A 24,222-nucleotide genomic window follows, 5' to 3' on the forward strand; every position below is an offset into this window, starting at 1 on the left:
CGTGATGTCCTGCGGACAGAGAATCAGATAAAAAGATTTTTACAATTCTCAGGCAGTCAAAAGAGAAACTGTGCTAGCATGCGGAGTGATAGACTTAAATTACAGTAAACAAAACATATAAATAAACATGCACCATCATCAAACTACGTAGAAATGAAGTTTAAAGTAAAATCATTAATCTCTGCATTGCCTAAGATATTACTTGCAAAATTTTAAGTCTGTGGCTTAATTAATTCTTGAGATATCCAGTGGAAAACAAATGGAGAGACAGAAGAGTAATTGTGCCAGAATCCTTAGACAGTGATAAGCACAAAATAGACCAATTTAAAGTTTATAGGTTAATTTGTTCTGAACATATCACCCTTATAGGTTGTGCTAATGCTGCTTAGTCAAATCCTATGGAGGGACATGCGCCTTGATTTAACTCTATATTTTCTATATACAAATAAACTCATTTAATGAGTATAGAAAGACCTCATAGAATGTGACAAAAGTTTTACCATCTGATCCACCGAATATCATCTGTTAAAATGTCATATGATTGTACTCAAGTCTGTTTACGAATTTGTTCAGTCTGTGATTTTCTCATAGCCATCATATTTGCACATAAGATCAATGGAAAATGTTCACTAGTACTCAGTCCAGATGGGGAATGACATGCATCATCATCGAACTCAATGTTCCTCGTATAGAAATGGTGTTTCATTGAAAATTTTAATTCTATACGTCAGTTTGTACTCCAGATATCGTCAGACAGACAGACTAACAAATAGACAGACAAAAGTGAAATTTTTCCAGCCCCTCTAGTGATGGGCTTCTCTTAACTCAGCTAATGAACCTATACATTATATCAAAGGACCTGATGCAACGTACTGTAATATTTATTACACAGAGCAGATTTAAGTTAACCAAAGTTTAAAGAAATGTTTGTATAACTGTAACAGTGCTTTATCAACTAAGGCATTACAGTTATATTTATTAGAAAAAAAATTTTATTCTAGCTACTTGCCTAATACTAGTATCATTTTTATTGGATTTGTAGAAAACTTGTTCAAAGTTTGTGTTTCAAGCCAGTTCTGATTTTCCTTAAAGAATTTCCGATGACACTGCTAGCTCAGATTTTTTCTTGTTGACTACATAGTCCTTGGTGTAACATAGACTATCAAGAGAAGAAATTTGTTGGGCAGTGATTTCAGAATAATCAAAGAATTGAACCGCTGGAGGAAAGCCATTGGTAAAAGATTTGTTTTAAAAAATAACATTCTAAACCAATTTCCCTGTTAGATATTCTTTTGCCTTATCCTTCTAGATAATATTCATATATCCTTTTCATATCTGTGACACAAATTATCATATTGGAAGGTAGTTTATCTAAATTACCTTTTTTAACCCTTTGCACTCGAATGGCCACTGTCAGTGGCCGTGCCCTACACTTACATAACTTGCATTATTTCTCGCTTGCACAGATCTCTCAGGTCGCATGGCCACCGTGAGTGGCCGCTCACTCGTCTGTCGCAACTCGGCCGCCATATTGGCTGGCTGGTGTCATCAGCTCGCAATTATTTTATCAACATTCACCTGAAATGGACGTACAAGGCATTTCAAGACAAGCAAACACATTTGTTTGAAAACTTTGTTTTACTTATATCAATGAAGTTTATTTAAAATAAAGATGTTTTTCTGGCTTAATAATAATTGTTATTTATAAAATTAAAATATACATGTTAATAATTAATTAAATGAAATTGATTAGAGCTTACATGAAATCTTTGTTGTATTGAAAACACTAAAACTACAAACAACAAAGTATTGTTTTAGTTATATCAATGAAGTTTATTTAAAATAAAGATGTTTTTCTGGCTTAATAATAATTGTTATTTATAAAATTAAAATATACATGTTAATAATTAATTAAATGAAATTGATTAGAGCTTACATGAAATCTTTGTTGTATTGAAAACACTAAAACTACAAACAACAAAGTATTGTTTTAGTTATATCAATGAAGTTTATTTAAAATAAAGATGTTTTTCTGGCTTAATAATAATTGTTATTTATAAAATTAAAATATACAGTTAATAATTAATTAAATGAAATTGATTAGAGCTTACATGAAATCTTTGTTGTATAAAACACTAAAACAATAATAACTATCTGGTGTATTTTTTTAAACTTTGAGTTTTTTAGCTGTGTGGTATTGCTCAAAACATGGTCCAATGCACAAACCAGGCTGTACAGTGCACGTTTTGCATATGTACTTGGTACGCTTCCTTGATCCTCCAGCACTTCGGTCACTGCACACAAAACAGTCCTTAGATTTACCAGGCCCCATGGGCCAAATTATGTGCAACTTTCCGTTTAATCTCTCTTCATCCTGTATGTCTGATGGTCTTCCACGTTTCTTGACATTTCTGACATCAGAAACAAGTCCTTTAATGAGCTCCTTTCGAAACTTTCTCTGTCTGACTTTTTTGTCTTGGTTCATGTTGAACAACAAATACGCGTTTACGATGGCTGTTTCGACCAACCAGAAAAAAATTTTCCTCCACCACTTTAGTGATTTTCTGGTGAAACTGTATGACGAAATATATTGGTCGGCAATGTCTACACCTCCCATTGATTCGTTGTATTTACATACAACAGTAGGCTTGTTCACCTCTTCTATTACCCCTCTTTTAACAACACGCCTCACAGTTTGTGTGCTACTATCATACAAAGTGCTCAACATTGTTACTTCATTTGAATCCTTCCATAGCAAAAGATTGTACTTGTCGTCTTTTCTGAAGGCTTTAATTTCGCCCTTCTTCAACTTTACTTGGGTAACTTCTCTTCTATTACTCCCCTTCTTACTTCTTTTTGGTCTAACTTGCTCAGGTAAGCCTTTTCTATTTCTCATAATAGTGCCAGTTAAATGGATTTTCATTTCATAGAGTGCCTGAGCCAAATCCAAATTAGTGTAATACCTGTCGGTAAACACATGTAGGCCTTCAATGTTACCATAGGTTTCTTTAATCTTATTAACAAGATGTAAAACAACTCGACTGGTGACACCTAAGTCTTGCCGAATCATTTTGTCTGTAGTGCATTTTCCAAAGTATGGTTCCAGGGCACAAATGTAACCAGACTTGGATTCAGATAGAACAAACACCTTTATCCCCCATTTGGTGGGTTTGTCTTTGTTATAGACCTTGAAAGAAATTTTCCCCTTAAATCCAACAGTACTTTCGTCAATGCTGACTTTTTTTTCTGGCACATAGTATTCCCTGTACTTTTTGTCTAAGTACAGCACCACATTGCGTACTTTCCCAAATCTTGTCAAGGTCCCGTGGATTGGGCCAGTTGGAGGAGGACTTATGTGGAGATTCCAAAATATTTGTAAAAATCTCTCTTTTGATAATACGTCTTTAAAAAAAGGCTGGTAGTCAATCCAATCCGTGGAGAAATAGTCACCGAGTTCTGGCTTAGGGTTCATTGCCATGTTTATTAGGACTCCTAGGAAAGCTTTCATTTCTATCAGATCTACATCTTTCCATGACCACCACATGGATCGTTTCTGCAATGGAGTGTTTTTTTTTTATTTTTTCATTCGCGTATCTATTAGTTTCTTTAACTATTTCAGATATGAGATTATCTGTAAAGAAAAGCTGGAAATATTCAAGGGGCGAAGTTGGATTTTGCCCTAGTGGTGGTTTGTAACCTGAGTCATTTGACCACTGAAATTTAACAAAGTTTGTATCACCTTCAGTCCATTCCCTCCACACCTCCTCTTCTTCTCTGATTTCGTTCTCCTCCTCTTCTCTAATTTCGTCCAACTGTTCTTCTTCAACTTCTGTATCTTCTTGAGTTCCGTTTCCAACATAACCTAGTCCATCACTCAGTTCACTGTTAATCAATGCCTCGTACTCTTCACCTAAGTTTGAGTCAACATCACTTTCGTGATCTGAATCAACGTTTCCACAATCTGAATCTGATTCAAACACATGTCTGATGATTTCATCGGAATTTAAATTAAAGTCTTTATCCATATTGCTGCACTTATCAAACTTTACACACAGCGATTAGCACACGATAATTGAAACAGAAAGTCTCCTATTTCAATCACAAGGATCAGATGTTTAAATAAAAACAGCTGGTATAGAGTCAAGTTGGCCGCCAATAGAACAGAGATTATATAATAGGCAGAAAGTACCGCGCTTTTCTACCTAGTTCAAGAGATTCCCTATAGGTCGCAGCACAATTTAGTGTAACTAGTATAATTTAAAACATCCAAAAAAATAGTTTCCATGGATACAAAGTGCAATGGCCATTCCCAGTGGCCATGCGAGCGTTCAGCGGATTATGTATTGGCCACTCACAGTGGCCGTACGAGCTAGGAAGAACAAGACTGTAATATGAAAGCGGAGCCGGTATAAACAGTAGCGCGGCCATTCCCAGTGGACATACGACTTGTAAGGAATATTTCTAAAAACTCTATTCGAGTGCAAAGGGTTAATATTCAAGTACCCATTTCATCTATTCCAGTCAACATCACGAAAGCCCGCACTAGTTTTAATAAGAAATTTAGCACACACCCAAATTGTGTTTTCTCACCATCTTATTGCTAATCACTAAAATAGAGATAAATAATATTTTCAGATCAATCCGCAAAAAAAGATTCCAACCTTGGACGACAATGGGTTTATTCTTGGTGAGAGGTAAGGGCAGCAAAAGAATCTAGTTTAGTACTTGATTGATTAGTTACACTGATATGTTGAAATCTCTTACAATATGCAACATTAATACGCAGATACTTAAAGCTTTTAATATTTTTTCTTCAGTCTTGCTTTCTGCCATATAAATAATATAAAAAAAAGATAAGGAATAGTGCACTTGATTTACAGTACTGGGAGAAATGAGGCATTGTAATCAATGACAAAAGTGGACCTCAAGAAATAATTTCTATGTGTCATTGGTCTACCAAAGATCACATAAATAACCATTTTCAATAAATTTGGCTTGCTGGTATATCTTTTAAGTTCTTTTATTTTAATGTTTATCTTAAAGGCTTTTTATTAAAAAAATCCAAGATTTTTAAAAATACAACTCTGGTTTTTCTTGGTTCAATACAAATTGTTCCAATTATGTTGAATAGAATTTTATTTGAATTACCCATTAGAATAATAATTACATGATTTATATTACATTGTTTTTTAATTTTTATTGAAAAGATATTATAAACTTAAGAACACTATAAACTCTGGCTTGCGGTGCTTACTTGTCCAGATGGGTCAGGCAACGGAAATATATAATTTCATACGTAGTGAAGCACGTTTATGTACTCCTTTGTTTGCCGATTCTAGCCTGTTTTGTTTACACTTTACCTTGGCTTTTGTCTGTGGAAAACGTCTTATCTAAACCTAGTACTTTGTGGTGCATGTACGCTCTTTGCATGCCAATAATGGAATTTCTATGCTTATGGATTCTTTGGTGCTTAATAATACAATTCTTAGATTAATATATTTTTATAGAGATAGTAAGAAAATGGATTTTCTTTTATACCTTGAGTGATTTATGTTAGCAAAGGATCCAAGCCATCTACATTTGTATTTTAAAATTTTGGTTCACTCACCCAAAATCCCTTCAACATATGGAAACGTGAATTCTCGTGAAAACATGAATTATTTAAATACTTTCATAATAAATATTTTAAAGGTTTTCCCATTTGTTTTAGTTTTTCCTCTGCTTGCATTTTTTGTTACATGGTTACTTATTCATTAGTTTTGATTTTTTTGTTACTAAAATCAATTACAACCCCTGGGTTTACCTCCCAGACCCTTTCCCCATGAGTTTTGGAATTTTTAACTAATAAATTATATATCTAATAGGTTATATATCTAATAGTCACGTTTGTTTTGATTTTTATCGTCATTTAAATTTAACACCTTGCCTGCCATGCCGACCTGATCGGTCGGCGACGTAATTGCTACAACTCGGCAATGCCGACCCGATCGTCCGGCACAATGACATTTCCATGGTTTTTCTTTGTTGCCGCTGTGGCCGTTACGCTCGACTCTAGTTGCAAATGACTGAACTAAGTTTTCTAAACAGATATGAGACTAATTAGAGAACGTTGTCCGGAGTTGTTTTGTTGTTTATAGGTTAGCTAAAAACACCGCGCAATATCGTTAACATTTGACTCCCGATCGGGTCGGCAGGTTTTTTTTTTTTTAAGAAAATGTTTTAGGTTTTTTCTTTTATACATTTTTAAATAATTGAAACAAACGTTGTTTTAATTTAATATTGTACTTTCCTCACCAACATTGTATGGGGAATTTTTTAAATTAAATATTTGAAGCTGCTAGTTTTGAGTTATTGGGTAGTAAATTAAATTTCATATTCAATTTGTTATGAAAAACAAAGTTTATTATGATTACAAAGATATGTTTGAGGATAGAAATGTTTTAAGTTTATTATGAATAGGCCACAAAGATATGTGAAATAGAGGATTACATAGTTGTATTCAAATTTATTTGTGAATATTCTTGAAGCAGTCTTTACAGAGATAAGGCTTCCCTGGACATAATTCACAAAAAGTGGTCACTTTTTTAAGATTCTTGGCTGCAAGTCGACCTCCTTGAAGCATAGCTGTTTGGTAGCAAATCTTACAGTTTTTTCTTGATCTACGTTTGTTTTTACCTTCTCCAACAAACGTAGATGATTCTGAAACGTAGTGATGACCAGTTACGCGAACAGGAGCCACAATTTCATCTTCTAACCCCAGGAGGCTTCTAAACACTAGTTTTTCTCTGAACGTTTTCATCGAGTAAACATTTTTCCTTTCTCGTTGGGCAGTACCGGTAGCATCTGCATCGTTCTTATAGGCAAGCCATGCATTCACGATGGCTGTTCCCAGGAGTAATTCCTCTGCGATTTTGTGGTACCAGCGCGTCGACTTTCTGACTGGCGTGTTGTAGGAGGACATCTGGTCTGACAGATCTATGCCCATTTTAGCCTTGTTGTATTCTACCACAACTGAGGGTTTCATTATAGGATCACCTTGTCTGGTTTTTTTCCCAGTGTCAATGTAGCCTGGAGGATGAATTGTGGACATGAGTCTTACCTCTCTCTTGTCCACCTACCTTGTGTACACTATGCCAGAAGGGTACTCTAAACAGCTCATTTCACCTTTCCCTATCTTCAGCTGTGGAGGGATTGTAATTTTGTGGGGAAACCAGGCACGGTTGCTCATTACCGTACCTACTAAGTGAGTATCCCTTGCTAATAGAGAGTTGGCAAGATCCACGGATGTGTAGAAATTGTCCATAAATAGTATATGACCCTTATCTACATAATCAGTCATTAGCTCCATGACAGCTGATGTCGCTACTGTCACCCCATCCTCATTGCAGGTCCCCTTCCCCATGTACACTTTTATTTTATAAGTGTAGCCTGTTGTGTTGCAAATCTTAAATATTTTGATCCCATATTTGTGGGTTTTGTTAGGGAGGTACTGCTTAAAAAGCAGACGACCTCTGAACGGGACCATACTCTCGTCAACCACAAGCTCCTTACCTGGACTTTTTTTCCTTTTGAAACACTCATTGAGTTGAGAAATAAGTGGCAAAAGCTTGGACAAACGGCATCTTGGTCCATATTTTCGTTGTTATTGAAGTGCCAGAAGCGTAATAGCAACTGAAACCGGTTCCGGCTCATTACACGACCTGCTACCAAATTTATATATAGCATCTTTGATGACCAGTAGTCACTTATTTCAGGCATTCGAACCAAGCCCATATACAAAACTAGTCCTAAAAACTTTTTCATTTCATCGATATTGGTGCTTGTCCATTTTTTAAGCCTACTGCTGCGATTTAGTCTCATTGTATTCAACACTTGTGCAGCATTCCTGTTGGTTTCGACTACCATGATCTCCAGGATATCATCAGTTAGATACAACGAAAATTAATCAATTGGTTTTGCTGTGTTTGGTAGATTGAAATGAAACTTTTCGTTTCCAACAAAAACAATATCTTTTTGTTTACCATAAAACAATTTCCATTTAACCTCTTCCTCTACTTTCATATTTACCTTATCTGATTTTCCCTTAAGATTTTTATACTTATCAGCGAGAGTAGTGTCATCCCCAACAACTAAAGCTTCCTAGCCCTCATTATCTACATTGATCAAGTTCAAACTAGCATTTTCGATACCGCCGTTCTCACTCACATTATTTATAATATTTCCAGAAATATTGTCCAAGTTTACGTCTAGGCCTACCTCCATTTCCTCATAAACATCATTCTCATTCTCAGCCACAGCACTTTCGTCATCAGTTTCAAATATAGAGTCGTAAGTGATGAAGTCCTCGTCGTCCTCCATGTTGTCCGAATCAGAAACATCAGAATCAATGTTTATTCCGATTCCGCCTTCACTCACTCCGAGTATGTCAGGTTCACTGCTCATCGGAACGTCCAGAAACAACTGTATGTCATTGTTCTCTAGGTTTTCACCCATCTTGGAGAGTTGTTACAGTAACACAATTACAATAATGCCTACGCACACGGATAGACACAGTGTGAATATAAAGACGTGAAATATCAATGAGGTTAGTATTTAGGCGCGAAACAAACCGTGTTACAGCTGTAAGCGGCAAGGAAAAGGAGTGGGGGACGAGTGAGGGACTGTGTCTGGCACCAGCTGGTGTCTGGTAACAGCTGGCGCTAGTCAGCCAGTGCACGCACACTCTGTCATCACAGTAGTATAAAGTAAAATATTAAGGTCGACTGAAATTTGAACGTCGGTCCAATCGGGTCGGCAACAATTTTTTAAAGGCAATTTTCGTTGAAAAATATTGTTGCCGACCCGATCGGGTCTGAGTTAACCCCCATCCCCTTAACATATGTTTTTTGAAAATCAATTTTATTAACCAGTATCAATATTCCAAAACTAATTTCACAACCAAAAACACAACTGCACAAGTTGGCAATCCAGGATCTTGAGAATCTCTTATGGTGGCAGGCAAGGTGTTAATGACAACACTTGTCCAAATATGAAAATTAAGAACAGAATAAAACTAGATTCCCTTACTTCACTTGGTAAAATATCATTTTGCTTTACTTTTAGATTGAAAAATAATAGTCTTAAAAAATATTAGTTCACATTCAAACGTAAATAATTATATTTTGATTTTTGGGTAAATTAGTGCTAATTGTAATAAGCATATCACTTCATAGCTGACTAGATTATATTATGTTAGCCATCTAATTTTGAAAACTGGCGGAATACATTTATTTCAATATATGCAGGCTGGTTGCATAATCCGAATATTTGTTTGCTTGAGACGTTCGGGTTATGAAAATGTTCTGATTACCGATGAAATATCAGAAACATTCTGTTTACTGTGGGTTTGGATTAATGCAGCCCACCTGTTTGTGTATGAATGTTCCATCAATACTTGAGCCAAGACTAGATCCATGAGGTAAAAACAAAAGGCAATTATTTATATATGATGAAATTAAAGTAAGTTTTCCTGCTTGTTTAATTGTTAGGTGAGTAGAATAAACCTTGAAACTCTGAATGTCTTCAAATTATAACTTACTCAATTTATGTCATTTACTCAACAATTAATATGAAGTCATCTAATTTTGAAGTAATTTCAACCAATTACATGTTCGCGACAATCGTGATTTATTGATTCTTTAATACATATGTATTTTGTACTATGTACATATGTATTGTATATGTCGAAAACCCGTAAAAATGTTTTTTGCACAAAAAGCATTCCAAAATGCAATATGATAAATTTGATAAGTCAATTGGAAATATGGCTGGGTTAAACTCACCATACAAATCATATGAAGCATGGGGTTAGAGCCCCACACCGGGCTGAGGCAATGGTAAGGCATGGGTCTCTAGGGCAGGTTAAGGAGGGTCACAATTGCTCAATCATTAAGCTATTGGGAATAAGGAACACACCCTGTTTTCAAACCTATAATATGTTATTCATATCAAGCCAGAGTAAATACTAAACTAAAACTAAACTAAATCCTAATATTATAAATGCGGAAGTGAGTTTGTTTGTTTGTTATGCTTCCACACATAAACTATTCAACAATTGTACTGAAATTTTACATCCACATTTTTACAGTGCCTGGTTAAAATTAGGCCTATTCTTATTTTGAAAATCCCTCTGGACTATTCTCCACTGGTCTCCAAAGTTGCATTACAACAAACAAAAATTATCAATTGAAAGAGTCTGTCAAATGTAATTAACTGTTCTATGTAAACATTGTTCTATGACCACTACTGTACATTAATCAATTCAACCAGTATTTTCAATTTGTTTACATTTATAGTGTGAAAGCATAGAGTAATCTCAATAGTAATAACACTTCTTATTTCAATGTTTTCTGCGACCACTGTTGAGCACTGAGTAAGAAATTATCCAGATAAAAAAATTAAAAGTTTCAGTAAAAAATACCTTTAAATATATATTTGGCAAATATTAAGTACACAATGATTTATCAGTACTGCAATGCAGATATAAAAGATGAAGTTAATGTCCAACTTTTAGTATGAATTAAAAGAATGTTATAAAACCCATCTTAGTTGTCTTTTGACAGAAGTAGACTTCTCAGAACTGTGTATGTATATTTTCTTGATCGGAAAACAAAGCAAAATCAACAATGGAAAGAAAAATACTAAGACAAGAGTAAATTACAATAGCCATAAATATACATACGCTTTTTGACAGATTTTCTTGATCGTTGCAACAAGACAAACTCAACATTGGCATCGGAAATATAATTCACTTGAACCAGAAGTGCTCATATACATGTGCATAGCCTATGAAATTGTATCCGAAACGAAGGATAACTGCTAATAAACCTATGTTTTTTTTCATGTGATGAAAAATTGCAATTTTTATTTTGAACTGTTTCAGTACAGCCATAATGCAATATTTAGCCGAAGAATACAAGAAAGGTGATCCGATTTACCCAAATGAGCCGAAGAAAAGAGCAATAGTGAACCATAGGCTGGCTTTCAATATGGCTTCTTATTATCCAAGCATAGGTGCTTATGCGGTAATGTATCATCATTGTACTAATTATCATGATCGCAATAAAACATAATTAGTTTATAGGAGCCATAATTACTTTTAAATCATAAGTACTTGGATACAGAGATGACACTACTGAAGTATCACATTGAATTAGATATGGTAACAAAACTTTTTAAATAGAATTTTTACTATCCATATTTTATCTATAGTATTATATAAAAATCTAATGGTGTCTGTGAGTGTATTTGTTTAACTCAATAACGTCAAAACTACTCAACTAATTATGTTAATTTTTACGTGAACAATTTTAGGGTCTTTGGTTAACACATAGGCCTACTCTTGTTTCGAAAATCCCTCCGGACTACACCCCACTGGTCTTGAAAACTCCCTTAACACTCCATTATATTTATAGACTTGACTTAATCATAATCAGCAAATAGTAAACGTGTTTTTCATTATCTGTCAAAGCCAGTTAGTTACACTTAAAAGCTTTTCTTTGTCTGGTTTGTTTTAATTGGGATTTTAATCAACTACAGTAAAATGCCATCATTTATTGCATCATAAGGTGTGTTAACTAAAAAGCTAAGGACTTCCACTTTCCCTTTAGAATTTGAATTTTTCCACACTGGCCTAAAATAGTTCAATTGTTACTGAAATCATTGGAGGCTATTCAGTAAAAATCATGAATATTAGAGAGAAATTCGATAAATCTCAGAGGTACATATAAAAAAACAGTTTCATATTTCCCCTCACTCCTAAAAACCGCGAAAGTGAGCCCGATTTTTAAGAAAGATGATCACCCCACTCCCCACACAATTACCGGCCTGTCTCAATTTTGCCAGTTTTTGAGCAAAATATTCGAAAAACTTTTCTTGGTAAGAATGCTTCAATTTTTTAAATATGCACAACAGCTATCTGAAGACCAGTTTGGCTTCAGGAAGGGTAAGTCGACAATAGACGCAGTTGTTAACGTCTAGTCGATATGGTTGTAGAGGGGCTAGAACGTCGGGATCCCACATTGAGTGTGTTCCTAGACTTATCGAAAGCATTCGACTGCGTTGACCATGTTACAATGCTTGACAAACTTGAATCTCATGGCATCCGAGGCGTGCCTCTCCAGTGGCTCAGGTCATTTTTAAGCCACAGAACCCAAATTGTCCAGATCGCAAACAAATTATCTGAACCAATTCACCTGAGCTATGGTGTCCCACAGGGCTCAATTCTCAGTCCAATTCTCTTCCTGATCTATGTCAATGACGTAGGTTCATCACTTCTGCACGGATAAACTTGTGCAGTATGCTGATGACACGACTCTCTGTTTCACAAGCAAATCAAAATTGATTCTGGAACAGCAAAGTTTTGTTGAGATCAACAACTGCGGTCCAAACATTTCAACAGCCTCAATCTTAAGGCAAATTCTGCAAAATCTAATTTCTAAATTTTGCTTTGCGATCAGTAGACAGGCATGACGAGCCAGCTGTTATGTTGGCTGACCACAATGCTGGAAGAAGTCTACTGCTCGAAATTCCTGGGAATATACCTAGATCAAGGGTTGACTTGGAATAATCACACAACTCGATCTCGTTTGCTCCAAATTGGCTTCAGGCATTTATGGTTTTGAGGTCTCTAGCCAAAATACTGCCCTATCAGGTTCTACTGAATTGATGGCGTATTTTGGCTTGATTTACACCCCCATCTTACTTACGGGTTGGTGGTGTTGTGGGGAGCTTGTGCAAACAATCAATTTATGAGAGTGTTCAAGCTGCAAAAACAAGCGATCCGCATGAATTTCGCTCTGTTGAAATTTAGAGAGTCGTGCAAGGAAGCCTTCAAAAATTTACAACTGTTGACGCTGCCCAGGTCTCTACATCTTGGAAACAACTCTGTTTTGTATGTCTAAATGTACCAATTAAAAAGACTGACTGAATCCGTCGCTGGAAGTGGGAATCATTGGCGAATGAATTGATGTATGTAAAATTGGTGTAAATTGTATGTCTGAATGAGATCTATTGTGGGGTGTATGACAAAATTCTAGCAAGTAAAAAGTTGACTTTTGCCATGCATTATAGAATGTTCCGGCAATAAAAATCTGATTTGATTTGATTTGATATTTTTACTTCAGTGCCCATCTTTAAACTTCAATCTCTAAAAATGGATCCAATAGACTGCGGAATATCTTTCAGTGACTCTCACTTACCTGAAGATGTTTGGGAATGCTATTTTAAAAAGAATATGCTCATGGTGTCACTGCCTTTTTCAAAATGAAATTGTGTGCAAAACCATGAGTAATCTGCTAGTAAATGATAAACTCAATTAATGTTTCAAAGTATTGTTTCCCCATAAAATGTTGTGTGTTCAATTTATTAATGTAACTATTCAAGTGATAGTATACTTATGTAAATTACAGCAGCATTGTTTTTTACTGCTGCACCAGCTTCTTTAATCCGCTGAATAGAAGCTTGCCCTCTCAGAGTTGAACCAACTGAGAAGTTCCTTTTCGGTTTCAAAAATGTTCACCATTTCAAGTGCAAGAAGAGAAGTAGTCACTAGGTGCAAGGTCAGGGACTGTATGGTGGGTGAATAGAGTTCCCAATGAATTCCATCTTCAATTTTTCTCCGTCGTTTTTTGGGTAGCAGTGTGAGGATTCGAGTTATCGTAAGCAGGGTTACGTCAAATTACAGGTTTCCGCCAGTGTTTGTTCTGGATCGCACAACTCAGTTTGTTTGAGCGTTTTCACAGTACAACATCAGCTATAATTGTTGTCACACGTTTCATAGTCTTAAAAAAAATATCCTTTATGTTCCAAAAAACAGTAGCATCAATTTTCGACTTTTTTATGGAGTTTGGTTAAACTTTTTGGTTGTGATACAGACTAGTGTCGCCACTGTTATCGATTGTTTTTACAAAACAAAACCAATCAACATAAAAGATTTACATATGCGACTTAGTACAACCATAATAAATAATAGCCTAAAATTAACAAACAACATAAACTCAAGACCTCCGAACGAAATAAATAAATAAAAATAATTTAGATGCATTCTTCATGTGATGAAAAATATTTCTTTGAATTATTTCAGCACAGCCATAATGCAATACTTAGCTGAAGAATATAAGAAAGAGATGATCCAATTTAGCCAAATAAGCTTGTTTTGTTTTGGAATGATGTAGGACAGCGGTTTTTTCCCAAACTGGGGGGCGGCGCCCCCCTGGGGGGGCGTGGAGAAAGTCCAGGGGGGGCGTGACACCCAAATGAAATAAATAAAAAAAAATTACAAAATATAATTTCCTCATAATAATACTCCCCTCCCGCCATCCATGACCCCCACCACCCGTTACCTCCATTTGGCCTTGGCGTGAGTGCGAGTGTCCCTCCACCCCTACCACGCGCCGCCTACCACTACCCCTCCGCATCTTCAATCCAATGTCAATAAACTTGCACTTTGTTCAGTGCTTGTGTTGTATAACTAGTCCGTTCGCCAGTCCGTTTGTATGCCAACAGTGCTTTCGTGAATTATCGTCAGCGTGTTTGCTGTATTGTGGGTGTTATGTAATTGCTGCGACGTTTGAATTGGAGTAATTGTTTTTGTGTTGTGTGTGAGTTCTGTGTGAAGCTGAATCAGAGAAGATGAACACGGCAAAGAAAACGCAAGTATATTGACGATTATATTCAATATGGGTTTGTTTCCTTGCTTAAAGATAATGTTGATCACGCCTCAGTGCGTTATATTTGCTATGAGGTATTAAGCAATGACGCGATGAGGCCTAATCGGTCTTCTGAGACATTTGTCAACCAAAACATGCCTCTTTAAAGGACAAACCTAAGAGTTTTTCGCTGCAAAAATCTAAGAAGTTTAAAGCGCATGAAGTTAGATAGCACTGGATCTGCTGCTCAGTCATCTCTAAAAGTGCTTGAAGCTTCATATGAAATTATCTCTTATTATTGCTAAGGAAAAGAAAAGTCACACTATTGGTGAAACGCTTGTTAAAACGTTCTGGCATTTTAAAAGCAGCCGATGTTGTCCTTGGAACTGATAGTAGGCAAAAAGCTATCACATATACCACTTTCAGACAACACCGTAAAACGCCGCATTGATGATATGGCCAAGGACATTAAAAACCAGGTGGTTGATGCAATAAAAAAATCACCGTTTTTTGCTATCCAGCTTGACGAGAGTACAGGACATAGCACCAATGCTCTCATTTGCTTGTATATGTTCATTACATTGAAAATGAAAGAATGAAGGATGAAACTGATGTTTTCTACTGAGCTGTTGACGCTCACTACTAAAGCTGTAGATGTGATGGAAGCAGTATCAGACTTTTTTAAGAAACACGAAACTTTCTTTGGCAAAAACTTATTGGTGTATGCACAGATGGTGCTCCTTCATGCTGGGTTCTCGTTCAGGCTTTGTGCAGTTGGTCAAAGAGAAGAATGCTGATGTGGTTGGGATTCATTGTTTTATTCACCGCCAAGCCTTGGCAGCAAAAACTCTTCCTAACGGAACTCAATGCTGTTTTAAAGCTTTGTATTAAAGTAGTCAACGAACTACGTTAAGAACAGTGCATTAAATACTCGACTGTTTAAAATTCTGTGTGAAGATTTAGGAAGTGATCACAAAATGCTGCTATTTCATACAGAAGTACGATGGCTAATCAAAAGGCAATATGTTGGGAAGACTATTGAACTCCGTGATGAAGTGATAAACGTTTTTGGCACAGCAGAAACAAAACGAGCTTAGTGCAGAGTTAAAAAAACCCTGGAACACAAGTGATTTTGGCCTATTTATCAGACTTTTTGACACGTTAAATAACCTAAACTTGAGACTGCAAGGTTGCAAACTCAAATAGGATAGTAACATCGGGATGCCATCAAGATGTACGTTGAGAAACTACAACTTTGGATACGTAAGTGTCAATGAATCCCCAGCAACTATTCAAGTTTCAGCAAAGTAGTGTCAGTCTAAGAAGAAGTATGTTTTGAGGACGTTTTTGAAGGACCGCTTTTGAAAAACTTGATAATTGACCATTTGAAGAACCTCAAGGAGGAGTTCAGCAGGTACTTTCCTACTTGTCAGAGGAGTTGTACAAACTATCACATCTGACCCGTTCAACATGGACATACAGTTGCTGCCAGAAGAGTTGCAAGAGGAGGGAATAGAAATAAAAAATGACTCTGCTGCAAGATACGATTTTGACAAAAAATGGACAAGCCCTCATTTTGGTTAAAGTACTTAAAAGTTTACCCCAGTGTTTCAGGGAAAGCTGTTCGGCTAACATGTACTTGGCCTTTTTCAACAACATACATGTGCGAAAAAGCTTTTTCAAACTCTTGTGGCGATCAAAACCAAGTACCGCAACAAACTTGATGTCGAAAGTGACCTACGCTGTGCTTTGTCTGAAACTCAACCCAGGATCTGTCAGCTTTAGCCAGAACATGCAAGCGCACCATCTCACTAAATTACAGTTTATGTTTTATTTTGTAAGTAGGTAGGCCTATTGTTTCACCTTCCTTAAATTGAAAATGTATCTGTGTTACAATGTTAAATTTTGTATCAGTTATTATATTCGTTTTTCATGTAATACTTGTTTAAATTTTCACCATACGTACAAATTATTATATGTGTAGGGGGGCGGTGGGGGGGTCTCCAAATAACCAGAGGGGGCGTGGTACAAAAAAGTTTGGGAACCCTGATGTAGGATATCCACGTCTTGTCCCCAGTAATAATGCAAGAAAAAGAAATCCTCTCCATCTTCTTGGTAACAGGCCCAAAAACTTGAAATGAACATTCTTTGCTCTTTGTGGTGGTTGGTCAGCATTTTCGGTATCCACCTTGCACAAAATTTGTGTAGGTATCTGAGATTTTCCGTGAAAATATTGTAGACAGTAGTGCGTCAAGGGGGGATGTGGAAACTGTTCAGCCAGGTCCATTAATGGTCAATTGACGATCAGATCGCAGTTTTTAGGCCCACTTGAAAAAACGATTTAATCGGCCAGGATACTGGGGAGTATTGCCAATCCGTTTTTTTCATCATGGACATTTGTTTGTCCATTTTAAAAAATCACTGTGTGCACCATTGTATAATCTTTCCTTCACTCACTCAGAACTGTAGGTCCATAAACTAGGCACAACTCCCAGTTGAAATTCAGCAGCCGACGATCCTTTTGCACACAAGAATTGTATCACAGAAACACACCTTACAGCTGATAGGACAATGATTGTCATGGACACGATTGTATATATGAAACAAGCAGATAATTCAGATAAAGCTGCTGTAGCTTTGCAAATGAATTAGTAGATGGTACGTGCAGTAGTAAAAGCGTGTTTCCAAAGTGCTAATATTCAAATATAAGCAAACAGCTCTCTACTTTATGAATACGCCTTGTATAAAAATTGAAATAGAAAATTTACAAAATTTTGATTTTTGTTTTCATTTACAATGTTTGACTTAATACAATACTTTTATTTCTTCATATTTCAAAAAGCAGTACTATCCAAGAAAGAAATCAAGTAAAGATTTTTTTACAGTTTACCAAAAATAGCTCTTAAAGGTATTTTGAAATATTTAGTGCTTCAAATGTGACAATTGCTGTTACAAAAGCATTTATTTGCTCTCAGGGTAGATTGTCCCACCCCCCCCTCCCCCCCCCCCCCACCCCCCCCCCCCAGTACAATAGATTCTATAAAAAAAACTCCATGAGAAATTATTTGATTTTTTGATCCATTAATTTGATCAGAAACTATCTTCTATTTAACTAGCTAATGTAACTCCACACCTAAACACGGTTGCATTGAGTGTTGTAATGTTATATTTAATTGAGTTTTACTACAGCACTACTTATTTGTTAAGTAAAAAATAGTTATAGATTTACTTGTAACTTAACTTAAATTCTCATTTTTCATGCCTGTAGGTATTCTCATCCGATATTCTTTGACTATCAAGGACTCCAGCTGGGTTAAAAAGGTTAATTACGTTCTTTCATCATTTGACAAAATTTTGGAAAAACAAAACAGCAAATTTTCTGCCGGAGGTAGGTTTGATGTTTTTTATAAGTAATTACTTTTTATAGATTGTTCTACGCAGGTACTATTTTTAAGGTTTAAAATAAAACAACATAATTATAAAAATAATGGAGAGCTTATAGTGGATCCCTCAGGAACACCATATTTAACTGCGAGTTGATTGGAATTTAGTGATTTCTTTCCATCTGTTTCACTATTTTTAACATATTGTAGCCAGCTATTTATCATTGCCCATTTAGCAAACCATCACATTCCCATCATTCCAGTAACATGAGAAACTTCGTGTCTTAAGGATATTGTTCCCAAACCGTATCGTAAGGATATGTCTAAACCATAAAGAAGTGTAGGAAAATGATACAAAAAACCTGTATGCCATCCCAAACAGTATTCCAAGAGGCTGTCCTAGAATGGAACGAGGAACATTGAGACCAGCCCAAACAGTGTGTTCCCAATAGAGGGGCTGCTTTGATGGCAACATTGCCTAAAATGTTATAGTATTCTATTTTTTGTTACACATGTAAATGTCCAAAATCCTGTTATCGATTTAAATAATTCTTTTTCAAAGACAAATATTTAATCAAGAAGCTTTGAATGTGTTACAATGAGCCAAAAAGGTGTTTACAAATAAAAAAAGGGGGGGGAAAAAAAAAATTAGTTACTTTTTATTACAGCTTGTACATGTAGATAAAACTTTTATCCCTCATAGACTATACCGTATATTACATAATTTCTCACGTGTGTGATCAAAGTTAATATTCTTTTTAGATACATGTACATGTGTATTTCGTTCAATCTGGCTTTGGCTGATAAAGCCAATACATATTTAATTATTAAATGTAGGTACACAATTTTTCAGTTTATTTTATGATATTCAGCTTCTTACATCAAACTGTAAATTATAATGTATTTGACAATTACTAATTTCATGCAATTTTCCATATTCTATCACTCAATACAGGAATGAATGTAAAGATAATCCCCTAGTTGGTATCTAATATATCACTGAATAACAACATTTCATTTATTTAAACTAATTTCAGTGTAATAATTAGTTTTTAATTATTACTAATGATTAATAATTAAATAATTTAATGTAACATTCACTGGGGGGTGAAGTTGCTTCGCATGTCCGTAGCTTGCTACACGTGCTCCCTGGGTAACGCTAAAGCAACAGCAATTTTTGGTAGCTGGGACCGTCACTCTTGTGATTCGCAGTTATGGCCAGCTATCGAAGACCAAACAAAACGGTCCTTCTCAGGGTCCAAACAAATACTGATTTTTTTTTTTTTTTTTTTTTTTTTTTTTTTTTTTTTTTTTTTTTTTTAAATATTGGCTCTCTTTTAAATATTTTTCTTTTTTTTATGTTATTTTTTTTTTTTTTTTTTTTTTTTTTTTTTAACGACGAGGGTCTGAGCAGATCCTAATTTTTTTTTTATGTTTTTTTTTATTTTTTTTTTGAGTGCCTAAGCAAAATTAAGATAAGAACAACGTCGATGTCCTAGCACTCCAGGAGACTCACATTGAGAATTCCTAACACCTGATGTCAAGAGGCAATATCCCTGGATATACACTTGTAGAAAGCCATTGGCCACAGAAAATACGGAGTGGCAACATTATGTTAGGCAGGGCATCGATGATGTGTCCCCGATTTACAAGAGCTGTTGATGACGATATTTTTGTATGGTGGTGAAAGTGTCAGAATAACATCGCTATAGTAAAATGTCTACAAACCAACTAATAGACAATGGTCTGACACAATCACTTCCCATATTTGGACACCCCGTCCTTTTATTACATTGGGGACTTTAACAGTCATCACAGCTCGTGGGGATACTCATCGGATGACGACAATGGTACGAGTTTAACTAGTTGGGCTGAAAATAAACAACTTAATATTAATACATGATGCCCAAAGACGCCCACACTTTTTATTCAGGCCCCGCTGGCGTCGTGGTTATACTCCAGACCTATGTTTTTGCTCTTGTGCCCGCTCTCTTAAGCAGCCTTTAGCAGTTGGGAGGAAAGTTCTTGGGTGCCTTTCCTCATTCTCAGCATAAGGCCTGTGCTTATTTTCAGTCGGAATCAAGATTCCTCTTGTAAGATCCTTCCCTCGGCCTCGCTGGAATTTTAACAAAGCTGATTGGAAAAGCATTTACATTCTAGACTTGATGATGGCATAAGGTTCAATCCTCCCACTATAAGATAAACTATGACCCGGTTCACAAAGCTAGTCCTGGCTACTGCTAAAACTGTGCATTCCACGAGGATTTCGAAAGAGCAATATTTGGTGCCCAGGTTGGGAGTCAAGAGTCGTGAGGACCTTTACAGTGAGTTCAATGACACCGGGAACACAGAAACAAGCTGATACGGCTAGCTTACAATCTCTTGGGACAACAGCAAGAAGAGAAAAGTGGGTACACACAATAGGAAAACCTTAATTTTCACCCATAGTAGCAGTAAAGCTTGGTCCCTCTTTGATGAAAAGCTCTCCACCGGCAAGCCTTCGTACGAACAGTTCTTTGTCACATCCGAAAACCCTGTGCAATAGCAAAGCGTATTGTTGCTCTTGTCCAAGTCAGTTCGCCACCCATGAAAATCTGACAAGCTGGTTAACTACAAGTTAACGAATTTAAAAGCAGTCGGCAAGCTCGTTGGAAATATCGAGGCATTTGATCTTGAACTTGATGAAATTGAAGTGAACCATCTCCGTCTCTGTCAGTTGGAGGAAGGCAGCCGGTAAAGTCGATAATGTCTTCCCAGAATTCCTAAAGTACTCAGGAATCAAAGTTAAATACTGGCTTCTTACAGTGTTCAACGAAATACTGGCTACAGGTAACCTGCCTGCAGCATTTAAAAGATCTAAATATAATCGCAGTTTTGAAGCCCAACAAAGACCCCAGAGCGTATTGAGAGCTATAGGCCCATAGCCCTGTTGAGTGTGTGTTATAAGCTAGCTGGACTGGAGAGGTTTGATCTATAAGTTGGGAGGAATATTTCCCATTCTCAATTGCCAGCATTCCTAGAGATCAAGCTGGCTTTAGACCTCTGGTCGTAAACTGCTGTGACCAGGTGCTTGCGCTAACAACTTTTATTGAGAATGGTTTTGAAAGGAGAGCAAAAACCTCTACAGCCTTTATAGACCTGTACTGCAGCTTACGACACTGTCTGGAGAAAAAAGGACCTTTTTTAGTAAAGCTCTATAATCTAATTCCTAGCCCTTTCCTTCTGCGGCTTCTTAAGTTCAATGATTAGCGACAGGCTTATAAAAGTATGCCTTGGCCGTTTGAGGAAAGTTCTTTCAGGCAACTTAAAAACGGCCCTTTCCACAGGCTCAAGCTCTGATACTTGCTCTTTGTTGTTTTCCAACGTGTACTCATTGCCGACCATCCCAACAACGTTATCCCAGAGAAGTTTATTTATGCGGAGTATGATATCTGCCTTAGCATACCAAACTCACTAATGACATAAAGAAAAACAGAACTTTGGAACCGGTCCCCTCAACTGATGATCTTTCAGACCTCGCAGATTATTTTAGAGCCTGGAAGCTAAATCCAAATCCTAATAAAACTGAAGTATCATGTTTCCACCTAAATAACAGACTGGCGAACTACAAGTTAGGAATAATAACTCTTGATGGTGTTACAAATTGATGAACATAATGAACATCCGCAGTATCTGGGAGTTACCTATCGACCGATCTCTCACTTTTAAAAGTCACCTTCAAAAAGACAGCAGCAAAGCTGTGAAGGTAAAATTCTGGCTACATATAGTACAGCATCTTGCTGGATTCAAATTGAGGGAGCCAACGCTAAAGTACAGTACTGCGTAACCTTCTTTGTCCACTTGAGTGTACTCCGCTGCTGAATATTGTGTGCTCCTGTGTGCATTAATAGTGCACATGTGCGAGGGAGGTCGATGTCGTCTCTTAATAAGGGCCATGAGGACAATTACTGGAACTCTCATGGCAACACCAACACACTTGGCTCCCATTGTGCTGAGAAGATCCAATATAGCACCACCTTGTAGATTAGACGCAAAGAGGCTCTTCTGAGAGAGAGTTCAATAAGATCGTGTCCAATCCCGAATTGCCCGTTACCAAAATTAGCTATCCCTCTCGCGAGGAAGCCTCTTAGGCCTCTGTCCACAGCCAGTACTTCAAAGCTCACGCGTTGCATCTAGAAACTAAGAAGTTTAGCGGATGCAGCCACCAACATAGCGGATAAAACAGAACAGATCACTACGAACAGACCTGATTATTTTAGAGGAGAAACTTTACGACTAATCGACTAACTGGGCGTCATCCTGGGAATCATTCGATGGACGGAACAAGTTCTTGATATCCGATCCTACGAAAGCAGCGGGTGGCTTGGAAATTCCTTCGAAAGGAATGGGTTTTATGAATCGTTTTCGTGAAGCTGAGAAAACAGGGTTGGGAAAGAAGCAATCACTGGAAATTCAAGTGGAGGTATTACTGACGACCAGACACGTGTGATTGTGGCGCAAACTCTCAGACATTGAGCACATTGTAAAAGGCCGAGCTGCCCTTTGCGATTGTGCAACACCTCTGGTGGTCTGGCTGGTCTGAGTTGGTTGGTTTAGAGGATGGGTCTCTAAACTGGCTCAGTAATTTGGATTTAGCTTTGTGACGGGAGATTGTAGCTATTATTTTTTAATTTATGACTCAAGAACTATTTTCTCTACTTGTTTTTACGTATTGCTAACTTTTAATTAATTGTATTTTTAATTAATTAATTTATGGTGAAGCTGGGTGTCCCCCATACTTTGTACTCCCATACGATAGTGATATATACTTGATGTATATTTTTTTCTCCATTTTGTCTCTTTTTATGCTTTATGTGTATCTACCTTGTAATTTATTATGCTGTGTATACCAATTGTTAAAAACCTGTTGCTTATACTCTGGCAAAGAGAAATAACTGTTATCTCTGCACTTTTTTTATTTTATATTGTATTTTTCTTACGATTGTTGCACTTAGCCATAATTTTGTTCCTCTTTACCACTTCTTGCCAAAATTCGTATTGGCTGATTAGTTTATACAGAAGAAGTACAATAAACTGGCTGCAATTTTGTCTCAGAAAATCATTAACCATCTCTCATAAAGAATGTGCACGTGACCAGTTGATTTCTTCTGTTTACAGATAACCTGACTATTGCTGACTTTGCATTGGTCGCAGCAACCTTGTCCTTGGAGGCCATTGATTTCTCGTTTTCCGACTACAAGCACGTGACCAAGTGGTATAACACATTCAAGCAGGAGTGTCCGGAGTTGTGGAGTGTTGCCGAAGAGGGAATGAACGTGCTAAGGAATTTTAACATCAATATTCCACGTTTCCCACATCTCGATCATCCTCTGAATCCTGTCAGAAAATGAGGTTTGAGACTTTTTTATTAAAGAATGATTCATGTCTTTCAGAGTGCCTTAGCTTTCTTTCTGTACAGTACACAATGTACAATAGATATCAGTTGTGTATTTAATACACTGCTTATAAAGCTTTCTGTATCGTATTTTCCAATAAACAAAAACTGTATTTTCAAGAAGAACATTCCTTGATTCTACCTCCTTCAACGATCTTATAAAGGAGTAAGTATGTTGATATCAACTACAGTATCTATATTGGACATAAATAGAAGAGTTATATTGAGGCAGTCAAGGAATAGCATGTTTAGAAAAACTATGAAATAGAAGTAGAGTACCAAAAATGGAATTAAAATAATTATTTTATATTTGTGAATAATTTTTAATTTTTTATATGCACAATTTTGAATATGTTAAAAAATTTAATCTCTTTTAGGATAACAGTCTTTTACGTACAATTTTCAAAATTAGTATTATCTGATAAGATTTATTTTATAAAATGAGTTATAAAACATTAAAGTCTTATAAAATTATAAAATAAGTCACTATATTTTATATTTATGCTTTCGTAAAAATAACAAAAATACTTTTAAAAATTTCAATTTGAGCATGTTTACTTAGGAAAGCACAAGGGATGCTTCCTTTTTCAAACTTTTCACCATAAATCTTCCTTATCTTTCTTTCTCACCCAGTTACATGCTGAGTGACACTGTCTTTGCAAGCAATCTGCTGGGCCATTGGTAGTGGTTCGGAAGTCATCATTAAGCCATTGTTCCC

The 24,222-nt window shown here is 36.3% G+C and overlaps 1 protein-coding gene across 1 annotated transcript in view; it reads left to right on the forward strand.

Annotated features, from left to right (window-relative positions):
• The window catches only part of LOC124363353 (glutathione S-transferase 1-1-like), a 35,973-nt gene extending 12,349 nt beyond the window's left edge, over positions 1-23,624 (forward strand). The window contains exons 3-6 of the mRNA XM_046818602.1: positions 4,636-4,694; positions 10,922-11,097; positions 17,956-18,075; positions 23,228-23,624. Of these exons, the coding sequence (XP_046674558.1) occupies positions 4,636-4,694; positions 10,922-11,097; positions 17,956-18,075; positions 23,228-23,460 (588 nt within the window). The 3' untranslated portion in view covers positions 23,461-23,624. The remainder of the gene's footprint in view (positions 1-4,635; positions 4,695-10,921; positions 11,098-17,955; positions 18,076-23,227) is intronic.
• The last annotated feature ends 598 nt before the right edge of the window (positions 23,625-24,222 follow it).

This window comes from Homalodisca vitripennis, chromosome 5 (assembly GCF_021130785.1).
Source record: "Homalodisca vitripennis isolate AUS2020 chromosome 5, UT_GWSS_2.1, whole genome shotgun sequence".
Taxonomy (NCBI): Eukaryota; Metazoa; Arthropoda; class Insecta; order Hemiptera; family Cicadellidae; genus Homalodisca; species Homalodisca vitripennis.